The 13,646-nt window shown below is 37.6% G+C and overlaps 1 protein-coding gene across 2 annotated transcripts in view; it reads left to right on the forward strand.

Annotated features, from left to right (window-relative positions):
- Nucleotides 1-13,646, forward strand: part of STXBP1 (syntaxin binding protein 1) — an 890,876-nt gene that overhangs the window by 766,402 nt on the left and 110,828 nt on the right. For both annotated transcript variants that reach the window (XM_044058397.1, XM_044058398.1), the window contains exon 17: nucleotides 7,642-7,727. In XM_044058397.1, the coding sequence (XP_043914332.1) occupies nucleotides 7,642-7,727 (86 nt within the window). The remainder of the gene's footprint in view (nucleotides 1-7,641; nucleotides 7,728-13,646) is intronic.

The raw sequence follows: 13,646 nt of genomic DNA on the forward strand, positions 1-13,646 counted from the left end.
TTGTTGACACAGACTCAGTTTTACTGCAATCAGAAAATGATTTTTACATTAAATAAAACTGCCTTCTAAATAAAAAAAAGCTTTATTGCTATTATTATTGAAGCAGGGCTGTAAACAGGGTATGTTGAAGATATAAAGCAAAAATGTTGAAGACTGTCATTTATTAGGTTCTATGTAATGTTGGGTATACAAAGTCACAGCAGTGCCCATTTTCTTTATTTTGAACTAAAAATTGTAACATAATTTTCTTTGTCCACATGAATATGATAGCTGTTGTTCATACTATCAAGGGCAGAACTTTTTTGTGCTGACTTGCATATATAGGTGCAAGCAACATATTGATTTACCCCATAGATATTGTTCTCTTGTTTATGCAGCACTCACCATTATAACTTAAATAAGCTCTACACTAAACCTAAATTTCTGTGCAGAGGGTTCATTTCAGACTAAGGCCTGCTATCTTTTTGATGTTTTTTTTATCCTGTGTTTGTCAACCATCAGCTCTTCTTCACTCAGCAGGAGAGGCAACCATACCAGCAACCACTTAGGGAGGTGTTATCCCACACCACTACCACCACATCTCTAACTCTCACACAGTAAAGAACTGGCATTATCTGTGTGGCGTAAGGATCTAGCTTCAACCCTTAAGACCTGGCTTACCAGGGTGTAAGGTTAGAACCTGTCTTACCAGGGTGTAAGGTTAGAACCTGTCTTACCAGGGTGTAAGGTTAGAACCTGTCTCCAGGCCCAGGAACTATCTCATAGCTCCTGTATATTAATGTCCATCCCCCTGTACACATACACACACACATGCATCACCAGTAGGGGGTGCATTTTTATGTTACTCTAACTCAAGCTGGCAGGAAATTTAGTTTGCAAACTACAAAGACAAGAGTGTATAGCACCCTTGTGTGACACAGGTGCACATCCACATGTATCTCACTCTGACTGCAGTGCTATACATTGCTTGGTATGCTGCTAAACACCATGTAACCTGTCCTGCTGTCACATCTGGCTCATACTTCTCTAAAAGGTCAATACAGTAGTGGATTAACCCAACCTCTGAAGGTGGATAAACTAGTGGTGGTCACTCCCACCTCCACTTGTAAGGCCATCTCCACCATAGCTCTCAACCTTCTATGTCCAAAATGAGGAACACTAGCCCTCATAATGTGGAACAAATGGACAAAATGTGGAACACATACTAATGGCTTACTAACAACTTTAACTAGGAAGGTCATAGGATGGTTAAAATAAGCTGGTTTTACTTATAATGAAGATCTTTTAATGAATTAATATGATTCACTTCTATTTACAATGGATTTCACTTAAAATAATTCCGAACACTGAATGTGTGACAGAGTCTTTCAAAGTGGAACTTTGAGGAACTTCGAGGAACATGAACTTTTTAAGACCCCAAATGAGGTACACTTGAGAGGTATGTTCTCCACTGCCAGTGTTGCTAATCAAGCCCTGATCAACTGGGTTGTATTCAGGGCTTTATGCCTTTTAGCTTTGGAGCCACAATGGGTTGATATCAGATGATTGACATAGTCTATCTTCAGAATTAACTCACACTGACAATTGTCAGTAACTAAAGTCTGCATAATTTTGCCTCCTCCAGCTACCTTAATTCTGCTGGAACTAGTTCAGTCTCCAGTACTAAGTATTCCCAGTGTGGTAGTGAGAACAAGCCATTGGGACATTATTATCAAGCCATGAGAGTGATTTAGCCTCATCCAACTGCAGATAATCAGTCACTGCCAAAGTTATCTGCTCATGTTGTACCACTCCCATCCCGCAAGTTGTTCTGACTAGCAGCTCAGAGACACATGGGGGATGCAATATCATCATCAAAATCCCTCTGCAGCTATCTGCCCACCTGAATGGCTCACTAGTCCCATAACACTGCCAATCTTTGGCTTGAAAATGGGTCCATGGAAAAGCCTTAATTAATACGGATGGCCAGGACACATCTCTTAGGCCATAACCCCACTTCCTGGTGGCTAATTTATGGAACACATCATAGCACTCTCCCCTGACATGTGCAAGCTTGTGGCAATAAAACTTGCTAGAGCAGGGCAGCTTTGTGTCTCCATCTCAATGTCATATGCGCTTTAATGCAAACTGAGCAGTGAAACAGTGTCTTTGTTGCAGAATGCATTTTATACTTATCGCGTAATCTTCAAAACACCTACACCAAGTCCCTTAGTAACATATTTTTTGCTGTGTGGCAAATGATTTATTAATCTGCAAAACGCAAATTACAGTGTGGCCTTTTTTTGCCTTGCACAACATACTGTGTAAATTAAGACTGTATAGCTTCACTTTATCAAAGTTTTAATACCTACTCCATTTACTGTACAGTGATTTAAAACATCGCATTTCTGGAACAGAAGTATAGCTTTTATTTAGCTACCATACTGTGGCTTTTTGAAATATCCAAACATTTAGTAATTCAGGCGTAGTGACAGGGATATATAGCCTGTGATAGCATTTTAAAAACTGAATTGTTGGAGCAGAGTTGTGGTTGTTAGTGAAGTACCAGAACATCAACACCTAAGCCCTTGAGAAGTACTTTTACTGTGTCTGCTACCCGTTGGCATAATGGCTAATAATTGTTTAGACTTAAAATGGCCAACAGGGCCAGCTAGTCTACCACTTACTCATGAACCTATAAAGTGATTAGAAGTGCAGTGGTGCTGATGTGTGGCTAAAAGTAGGGCACACTGGTATATGTATTTTACTATTCTTTTGGCTTTTCCCAGTTAGGGGTCGCCACAGCGGATCATCTGTCCGCTCAGAATTGGCAGTGGAGTTTTATGGTGTTGAGTTGCCAGCCTGGTGCCCAACCTTCTACAGAAGACACACACACATGCAGTCATGCCTAGGGCCAATTTAGAGTGTCCAATCCACCTACAGCATGTCTTTGGGATGTGGGAGGAAACCAGAGCACACGGAGGAAACCCACGTGACTACAGGGAGGGCATGCAGACTCTGCACAGTAGGCACCCCAGCCGAGGATCAAACCGGAGAACCTCTTGCTGTGAGGCGGCAATGCTAACCGCTGCACCACCACAGCCAATTGATCAACAATATTCAGAATAATCTTAGGATGCAATATATTTGTAGGTCAGAGAAATCTAACACGCAATAGGGTAAAATAGAATTAGGAGACAAATGGCATAACTGTCCTGTCCTTTTTTCAACATATTTTATGTTAAGGTGATATGATTGTGACTGTCTCAAAAGAAGAGTTATTATATAATCTACAGAAGGGTTGACATATTTTATTAGTACAATATGAAAATACTATATAATATTCACTTTAAGGCAGAAAGAAAACTGATTCAGAGGCTTGTGTTTACAGTAGAATGAGTGGGTCAAGTACAGATAAATCCATTACTGAAGCAGAAAATTACACTGCAACACGTTGTAAGATACATTCTCCACCAGTGTGCTACTGCCTTCATAAAGCAATTAAAAGTACTCTGGTGATTATGTATGGATAGTACTGGCACAACACTGTTTCTGACAAAGCAATGTACCTGAGTCTCAGAAGGTTTGGACACATTAAAGGCACTGAAAATAGTTTGGCAGCATAGAAGAATGATTTCAGAATGGTTAGTCATGCCTTGACTGATTAATATATTTGTGTTTTACATGATGAAGAGTGTCTTCAAAGAATAATAGTGACATAACTTGCATACAGAGTATATTTTTTATTTTAATTTTATGTTTTGATACCTGCTTTACCATATTTAGTTTACAGGAGTCATGAAGTTTCCTCTGGCAAGTAATTGCATAACAGAGGGAATTAATCTTAGTAGGTGGTGCTACGGTAGTGTTGTCGCCTCACAGTACGACATTGTCCTGTTCGATTCTCAGCTAGAGCGTCTTCTGTGTGGAGACATGCATGAATGGGCGTACCTTCGTTGAAGGTTGTGTGTCAGAGCTGGCAACTCGGCATGTAAAAATCTACTGCCAATCATTAGTGGACCGGAGTTCTGCTGTGGCGACCCCTAACCGGCAAAAGCTGAAAGACGCAACAACAACAACAACATCAAAGACTGGTGTCCAGGATTAATTTCTTTGTCTTCTGCACATGAACTGTCAGGAAAGGATCTAGCTCCTTTGTAACCCTGAACTGGATAAAGAATGAAAGAATTTTTACTTATTAATTATTAGTAAAATATAAACATTAACAAAGGGTACTACAACCAGTTCTGTGAGCATAACCAATCTATTATGTGATTGAGAGAGGGATGCCAAGAAATTCACCTCACAAATTAAGCCAGTAAATTATTTAGAACTGTCAAACAGATAAACCTCAGAAGCAAAGTATCCCTATGAAGAATGAGTGGCTTTAATTGTTGCTGTCCCTTTGTTCTGCCACACCTTTTGTTTATAATTGTGAAGTTCTAACAACTTTTTAAAGGTGTTTTACCTTCTGTTGCTGTTCTTAACACTCCTTTAGGGTGTTTACCAAAAGCTCATTAAGCACATTTTCTGACAGCAGAAATGCAGTTAATAATCTTGTATTTTTCCCATTTTTGGAACATAATCTTGGTGCTTCATGCACTACATTACTGTCTAATATTTGGTTTAAGTCAAATAGTATTGTTACAAAGAAGTGATGATATATGTTAGTTTACAGATGGTATTGGTTCGGTTTTGGTTTCTATATTAGCTCTGGTCACATCATTCACCTTTACCTACAAGGGGTTTGGAACATGAATGTCACAGTTCTTCCTACTAATAGTTTAATGATGTTTATAACTGGGGTATTATCTTCAATATCTAAGAAATCTGCAGTTATTATGTGGCCTTTAAAAGATTTCTAACACATTATATAGTTTATTGCTGTTTTAGAAAAGTGATTAACTATAATGGAAAATACACATTGTATTTCATGTCACTTTATATTCATTCCTATGTTTCTGTGGGGCTTTAAAATGCACCTTCCCAAGTACTCAAAGCACCTTTTATTAAGGATGCTGAAAGTACAGCATGCATGGAGAGTGAGCTTCCATTTCACTGCTTTTTAAGTTCTTTTCATTTAGACTGTGCTTTGCTGGTACAGCTTCAGAACACATGAATTCTTTAGTTTCTATTAGCCTGCAAATAAGAGGAAGATATGTGTCATGTAATAAAAAGAACAACAGAAGGGGAGATGTCCCATCAGGTATTATGTATATATGAAAGACAAAAGCTCTGTGTGCATTGAATAATTAATAAATTAGTTAATCATAATTTATTAAACTATCATGTATAAACAGACACATATTTAAGTAATAGTTTTGCACAGTAATTAATAAAATAAAAAGGGGAAGAGGACAAGGTAAAAGATTCAATCAAAGACTGTTCTTTGCATCTGAGTATCGGGGGTCTGTATTAGATAAACGAAAGTTTATCTTACCAAATGCTAATATGAGCAAAAATCCAGGAACCCGAAACCGGAATTGTGCGATCGCAGTACAGTGAAGATGGGAATATTTGCCATTTCCTCACTGTAGTGTGATCTCGGAGTTGGAATATATATTTAGTGGGGGGTGTGGGGGGGGGTGCAGCCCCCCCACAATTGCAGTTTTGAGTTTCAGGATTTTCGATAATGTCAACGTTCGGTAAGATAAACTTTTGTTTATCTAATATAGACCCGAGTATCATCACATGCCTCTACTTACTGTTTTGTGTGCTGATTATATGACTAATCAGTACCAACTTTACAAAAAAGTGTTCTGATTCTTTAATTATCATGAAATGCTGTATGTTATCACCAAGCTTAACAGATATATTATCCTTTTACTGAGCTCCCTTCATCTTGGGGCAATGCAGTTAATTCATGGCAAATCCCAAAACTATACGGTGATGATCTATGTCTCTGTTTTAAACTAAGTGGTATTTAGTTCTGTGGCTAGTATTGCTAAGTCCAAGAGACATCTGTGAAACTTGTTTAGTTAGAATGACTTAAACACGGGACCTTTAAGTTATTTCTCATTCTGGGGAGTTTAACACCTAGTCTGACCACATACATACACCATCATCGTCAATGACAATCTAATTCCAATAAAGTAGTCAACATAGCTTCAAAGATTTCCCTTTTGGTGCTCAAATTAACCTATCCCATTTGGTAAGAGATTAGCCTTACTAATCCCATAGCTGATAATTATATATGACCCTTTATAAGAATAACTGTGATCATACCATAGATAATTTGAGGGACCCATGCATGAGATAAAACATTTGGGGGCCACTTCTGTCCATTAGTAGTAAAGGGGGCAGCCCTAGGGTAAATTTTGTGTTTCTTATCCATAAATCCAAGTTGCACTCGAATCTGGACAGTGATGAAATTTGTTTTTGTGTAAGGGGATTTCTGTTCCAAAGCAGTGATATCCTCTGTGAAATATACCTGTCCCTGCAAACAGTTCTGTTGATGTTGCAGAAGAGGTTTCAATCCCTAGACTGAGTATTTCTGAAGCCATGTGGCTTGCTGATATGCAGTAAGTCCATCAGTATTAGGTCAGAGGATGTTTTGTATGCCAGATGCAAGTCGTCTCTTAGCAGTCTGTAGGATAGCAAGTATAATGGCAGGGCACTGAGTCGGTCCATGTAGGACATATCGTTTAGGCCTTGCATCCTTTTAGTATAGTATCTCTGAGACCATTCCATTTGCTGCATGTGTCTGGACAGATATATGCCAAAGGGGGCATTATACACAATGACTGTCCCAATGAGGTCAAGCATAATAAAATATTTATATGAAACAGAATTCTGCAGAAATTGACTAATTCCATAAATACCCTGTTTATTTTAATTTTCCCACCTGGGGTATCTACACCTTGTCTGAGTACTTTGCATAATTACAGTGTTCAGAACTCGATGCAATACTCATCTTTAAAATACCTTCCATTTTTTCCCTGGCAATATGTCCTGCATTACTTCCTGCTGTTTCCATGTTTTTCATATTCTTGCATGCTTATGGACTCATTTTAACTGGCGTGTGTCATATTTTAGTCATATCTGTCACCTATGCTGTCTGCTGTTTCACAATTCTCTGTTTCTTTCTCTCTCATGTTATAATGTCAGTCTGATGCTATCTATTGTTCAACATCAATGAATTTACTGTGTATAATAATATTTGGATAGAACACCATCATTTTCACTGACTGAGTTTACATCACTGGGATTTAAAAGAGGTCTGCTGGAAATGGGAGCAAACTATTGAAATTTACTTTATTTTTGTATTATGTTTCAAAATGAATTATGGGAAATGAAGCATCTGAATGGCATAAACATTTACAAATAGCAAATCTTGTTTCTAATATGTTAAAATAAAATATAACTCATAGTAGGTATGTATTCAGGGTAAAACTGCAGACTCCATATCAGTTTTCATTGATTAATTTAATTTAGAGTGTAGTGGCACATCTTTCAGAGCACATTACAGATACAAGAGAGAACATGTTTGGCAAGTCATTTATTTTCACCCTAGAAAGATATTTCATACTTATACTTTTAAATTAATTAGGAGAATGGCCATAACACTGACAAATGTTTTATTTGTAGTGCTCCTTAATGCATAATAGCATAATACTATATCAGTACTGGATTGAGAAAAATGTTTACATCTTCTGTTACTAGGATTCCCTTGAGGATAAACTGGATACAAAGCACTATCCATACATCTCAACTCGCTCATCTGCATCTTTCAGCACCACTGCTGTCAGGTAAGTAATTAGAAACATATTAATGATAAAATTCTTAAAGCTATTATAACCCCCTTAGCAGACTTTATACAGCCTCCCACTTCACGAACACATAGGATTGATTGCAAGGTTTATTGTTGTTTCTCAGGCTGTCCACCCCCCCCCCCCCCCCCCACACACACACACACACATAAACCATAATGCACTACTGGAAAAGAACATTGCTATTCTTTCTCACTATAGAGGAGTTTGGTCACACACTGGATGGCTTCAGGCTGCTTTCAGGGATAATATCATTTTTCTAAATTAATATTTTTCTTTGAACATACTGTGGAACATTTTGAGACAATTTCAAGTCTGTGGGGGATATAAATTAATGAATATAAATCAAAGCCTGTATTGGTAAACTATGTACCCACAAATGAATTGGCTCAGCAAGATCCATATTTATGGGGACAAGATAAGATAAATTATTTAGGTGCATGTTTTACAAAAGATTCTGTTGTGGCAGCTAAGGACATGTGGGAGAAGACTTAAAAGATATTACAAAAACTAAGAAAATGGAGACTTTTGATAATGGATATGGATAGTATGATACAAGCGGAGAGAGTGTGATTTTGGATATAAATTTGTTATGTCAGTGGATTTACTACACTATTCTACAGAAAAGCATAGTAAATCACCAGAAAAAAACATCACAAATGGAGGAAGTGGGCATTCCCCCTCACTTGATATCAGGAGATGATAGAAGGGGCTTGGGAAGTGCTAGGGGTATGACCTTGGCCCAGTTTTGTTAGGGATGCCACCTTTTGTTGTGGCTAAAACCAGCCTTAGGCCACATCGCTTGCACCTCCCACAAACCACCCATGCCCCACCAACTTTCTGCCCATTTTGTGACATCGTTGCCATGTCAGCCAATGTGGAATACCCTCTTTTCCATTCAGGATGCCTTTTTTCCTGCAGATTTACTAACCTTCTTGTAAAAAAAGCGTAATAAATCTGCCTGTTTAACAAACTGTGATAGCCTGTTTGTTTTTTTTAAACAGACTATTGGAGTTTGTACAGTGTTTTCCGGACTACCAGACAATCAGTTTGATTTCTGGATAGTTCGGAAAAAAAAACATGCAAGTGGCAATGCTAAGTTTTGGCCACAATGATAGGTGGCAACCCTAACTGTAAGCTTTAATGTTTGATTAGGTCTGAATTTTCTGTACGTTAACTATTTTGTTCTTTAGCCGAGACAGTTTTGTCAAAACTAGCAGGCCTTATTAGTACTTGGATCTAGTTTTATCTGGTTTGCACTAATCTGTTTGATTAGATTACTGTACTGTTCTTTAATTCTTTTTATCACTGAGGCTTGTGGGCAGACCTGAAATATTGTGGACTAGAAGCTTTAGTGTCTGATTTGTCTGGTTTCTTATAGCAGCTTGAATGTTTTCTTTAACCTTCATACCTTTGCCTGTTGTAGTTTTAAAAGCCATTGTGTCTGGTGGGTGTCCACCACTTATGGTAATTTGACTACCAAAGCCCCCCTCACAGACACACACACAGACACACACACAGACACACACACACACACACACACACACACACACACACACACACACACACACACACACACACACACACACACACCTTTCCTCTTTGACTGCTGTTGTCAGTTGCTTAGACTAATTAAGTACTTTTCCCAACCATTGTTTTCCAAAGACCTGTAATACTCAGAGCCCACTTAGCAAACCAGTATTGCTCTTCAGTTAAGTTCCCTTACGTGAAATTGTCTCTGACTCATTTTCATAGAGCTTCCATCGGTTTGGCATCCTCAACACAGCCTGAGGGGGCCCTAAATTAATCCAGTGCTATCCCCATCAGATAAGAGATTTATTTTACTGTGTTGTACTTCACTCAACTGTATTAGAGTGTTACTAATTTATTTGCTAATATTTGCTCTTTAAATCATTCTAAAGTGCCCCGATATTGCACTATTTGCATAATGGGGAGATCTGCACTTTTGAGGAACCTTATTGGCAGTGTTACTGTGTACTTTGCTACTTTCTGAACTGTTGGTGAGGTTCAAGGGACTCTTATAATAGTAGTTTAAGCAAGTTACATGATGCTTTGCTCAGGTACAGAACTTTAACATTGGACAATATTTACTTAAAGGAATGTATTTAGGCAGGGGTTGTACCCAAAGGATTACGGGTATATAAATACCCTAACAATGTGAAAGTTGGTTCGGAATTTTATGAAGAGTTGATTAATATTTTTGATGATTGTGGATTTAATATTTTAAAAGCCATTATCAAAAACAATGAGAGGGAAATGTCTTGTTTGCAAGAACATATTGATTATTTAAATGGAACACTTACTAATGACTTAATGTTTGGATTGGAAATTGAAAAGAAGAAATATTATGACATTAGAGATCAGGCTGACCAGCAATGTGGGGACATTTTAAAAAGGAAATATAAGAAAATGGAAAGGGATCTTAAACAATACCAGGAGGGTAAACAATACCTGCCCCCAAGAGGTTTTTCCAATAATAAATATCAGTGGTATGAGGTTAACCCAGGTTTGGGGCCTACGGATGTTGATATACACAGCCATAATGATTATAACCATCAGTCCCGGGGACATGGTTTCAGGGACAATCAACATGGTGATGGAGACAATTACAGTACATCACCCCGTAGATCTGAAAGATTGAAAAATAAAAATCAGAACAGCCATTTTTACAGGAACGAGGGATACCAGAAGGGGGAGTACAGGAACATTGCCAGATAGAAAATAATTGCTCCCCCGACAGTATCAAGCAGCATTCTGTTCATGATTTAAGTATGTTAGGTTTTCACATTTACAACTATAGCAGTTTAAATATCAGTGTGGACTTTTTCAGTTTGTTTATGAAAGGTTTAAAATGTATATCTAAGCACAAGAGTAACCTTACTGAGGTTATTCTGGACGTAAAAATGTTTATCCGGAAACTTAATTTAGAACATTTATTTGGAAAAGAAGTAAACTTAGATTGCTCACATGCACCTAGGAAATCTAGTACATTCAGCCCTCCCTTACATCCTCAGTTAAAAAATCTAGAAATGGTGTTGGAAAGGGAAATTAGAAAAACCAGCTTGAATCACAAAACTGGATACAATTTGACTGTCAGTGAGAATAAACTGTTGCAAGTGCTTCGGGCGAGTAACAACACAAGAATTATGAAACCTGATAAGGGAGGGGTATTGTACTGATGGACAGGATCTTGTATGAATCTAAAATGTTTGCTATTTTGCATGATGAAAATACTTACAGTACAGTATCCCTTAATGAGATTCACATTGCTTATAAAAAGATAGATTTTGCACTGAAGGACCTATTCGATCAGGATGTCATTGATTTTGAAACTTATTCCTATTTGGAAAACAACAGGCCCAGGGTTCCATCTATCTTTGGGATACCAAAGACACATAAGAGTATGGAAGATCTGCCTCTTAGGCCTATTGTGGCCTCCCAAGAGTCCAAGATAGCTAAGGTGGCCAAATTCCTTGATTGGAAGTTGAAAAAATTGTGGAAGGGAGAAACTTCTATCCTACAAGACTCTTGTGATTTTTTGTGTAAAACTAAGGCTGAATATTGCTGTGAAAACTTGACATTCGTTACTATTGATGTTGTAGATTTGTTTTCTGTCATTTCCCACGATGTTGGACTGTTATGGTTGGAGGAATGTCTTAGAAGACAGGATGGGGTAACTGACAATGACATCTTTATTTGTATGGAACTTGCTGAACTAGTATTGAAAAACATTTTTTTTATTTTTTGAAGGAAAGTTTTTTAAGCAGGAACGTGGTGTAGCAATGGGGGCCAGTTGTGCTCCCACTTATGTTAACATTATTTTGGCTACATGGGAGTACAAGTATGTTATGTACAGTAAATTTGCCAATTCTTGGACCATGTATAGCTGATACCTGGATGATATTTGTTTGTTCTGGGTTGACAATTTGATTAAACTGGATGAATTTGTACTATACATTTTCCAAACCACTCCATTTTTGAAATTCACCTATCAGAGCACAAGTGATAGTATGAATTATCTAGATGTCTCCTTAAAAAAGACCAGTTCAGGATTTAAGTCCTCCGTATACAGGTAAGGGACATTTTCCAACTCTTACTTAAGTTTTTCCAGTGCTCATCTGCATTTTCAAAAAAGGGGTATAGTCAAGGGGCAATATGTGAGGATCAGCCGTATGACATCCAGTGATGATGACCTTTATTTGGAGTGTGATACCCTACAGAGCATGTTTCTGGATTGGGGTTACCCAGGAGAGCTGATACAAGAGGTTCAAAGCTGTGTTTCAGCAGGAAGAACCAATAGGTATTTCCCTATTTTAGGTAAGGGTTCCTTTACTCCAAACAAAAAGGGTGGACATGATGTCGAGCAGCCAGGATTCAGTAGGGCATTCATAACTAATTACAGTGCGGATGCCTACTGTACTAAAAATATTCTGGAAATGGAATGGGCTAGGTTTTCCGAATTTACGGATCTGGAAAACGTTAAAGGTAAACCACTTAACATGGTTTTTCGAAAAGGTAGAAATATAAAGCAACTTCTGGAACAAGCAAACCACACTAATTTATTTTCTTCTAGAAAAAATGGTACTTACACATGTGGTGCTTGTAACCAGTGTTCTTTCATATTCCAGGGTGAGAAGATATACATGTCAGCCAGACAAAACACGTGACAGGGAAGGGTTACTTTAATTGTAATTCTTCTGGGCTGGTCTATTTAGTTGTTTGTGGGTCCTGCAAAGGATTCTACGTTGGTAAAACTGAAAGACCATTGAAACGTAGAATTTATGAGCACATGAATAATGTGAGGAAAAAAGAATTCAAAAAATGCCATGTTCAGACATACCCTAGATTGTGCTGGAGCTAAGTTTAGATTTTATTTTTTGTCATAGACTCAGTACCTAAGGAGGCTAGAGGTGGAGCCTGGGAAACTAAGCTTGAGTATAGAGAGATGTTTTGGCAGGTAACCGTGGAGGCCAACAGGGTCCCTGGTTTAAATGATCACATCTACTTGGCCCCACTTTTAAAGTTGAGATCTGCTAAACTATGATTGTTTAACCAATATTTTGTAACTATTTATTTTTTTAACTTTTTACTACTTACAGTGGTGCATATTAGATTAATTAATTATTGTATTTATGTTATATAAAAATACACATTAAATTAATTATTTTTATATCAGTTATTTTTAACATTTTTTTTAAATTGTAAGCATGTTTGGTGTGATATGTAATACTGACATTTGGTTATGTGATTCAAGTCATCATGTTTAAGAAATTTTCTTTTTAAATACTAGTAGTTGATGTATTAATATTTTGATTGGCTAACTGATTGTTTAATTTTGTTTAAAAGGGTGGCTATGGTATTTGCTCTTATCTGATAAAGTCGGGGAGGTACTCGGACGAAAATACATGAGTTGTTCTGTGGAGCTTTTATTTTTTTAGTTCTTCTGCCTTGCTTGAATAAAACACTGTTTCATTGCTCCTGTTCCAGTTTTTCCTTTATTTATTTGGTTTTTCTACTGGAACCATTGGTGTTTGTGACAGGTTTACTGTGTACTTTGCTACTTTGTATCTGTTGCTGGTACTTACTTGTTTTATTCCTGCACTTCTGATTCTGCTAAAGGGATCCTACATTAAGAGAGATTAGGTCTGCATTCCAGTAGAAGTTAGGGGTAGCCTGATTTGTCTCCAAGCAGGAAATCTCTTTGGTCAGCCTTTAGTGCAGGTTAGTGATTTGCCAGAAGAGCCGTTTTGTTTATTATAGTAGATTTCTGTGGCACTGTAAAATTGGTGTGTTTGAGCATCACTGCTCATTATGTAGTAACACCTTATTCTGCCCTGTATAGTCACAAGTACTTTGAATTAAAATTTTCCCTCTAAT

This window comes from Protopterus annectens, chromosome 16.part0, assembly GCF_019279795.1.
Source record: "Protopterus annectens isolate FY-2018-M chromosome 16.part0, PAN1.0, whole genome shotgun sequence".
NCBI classification, from domain to species: Eukaryota; Metazoa; Chordata; order Ceratodontiformes; family Protopteridae; genus Protopterus; species Protopterus annectens.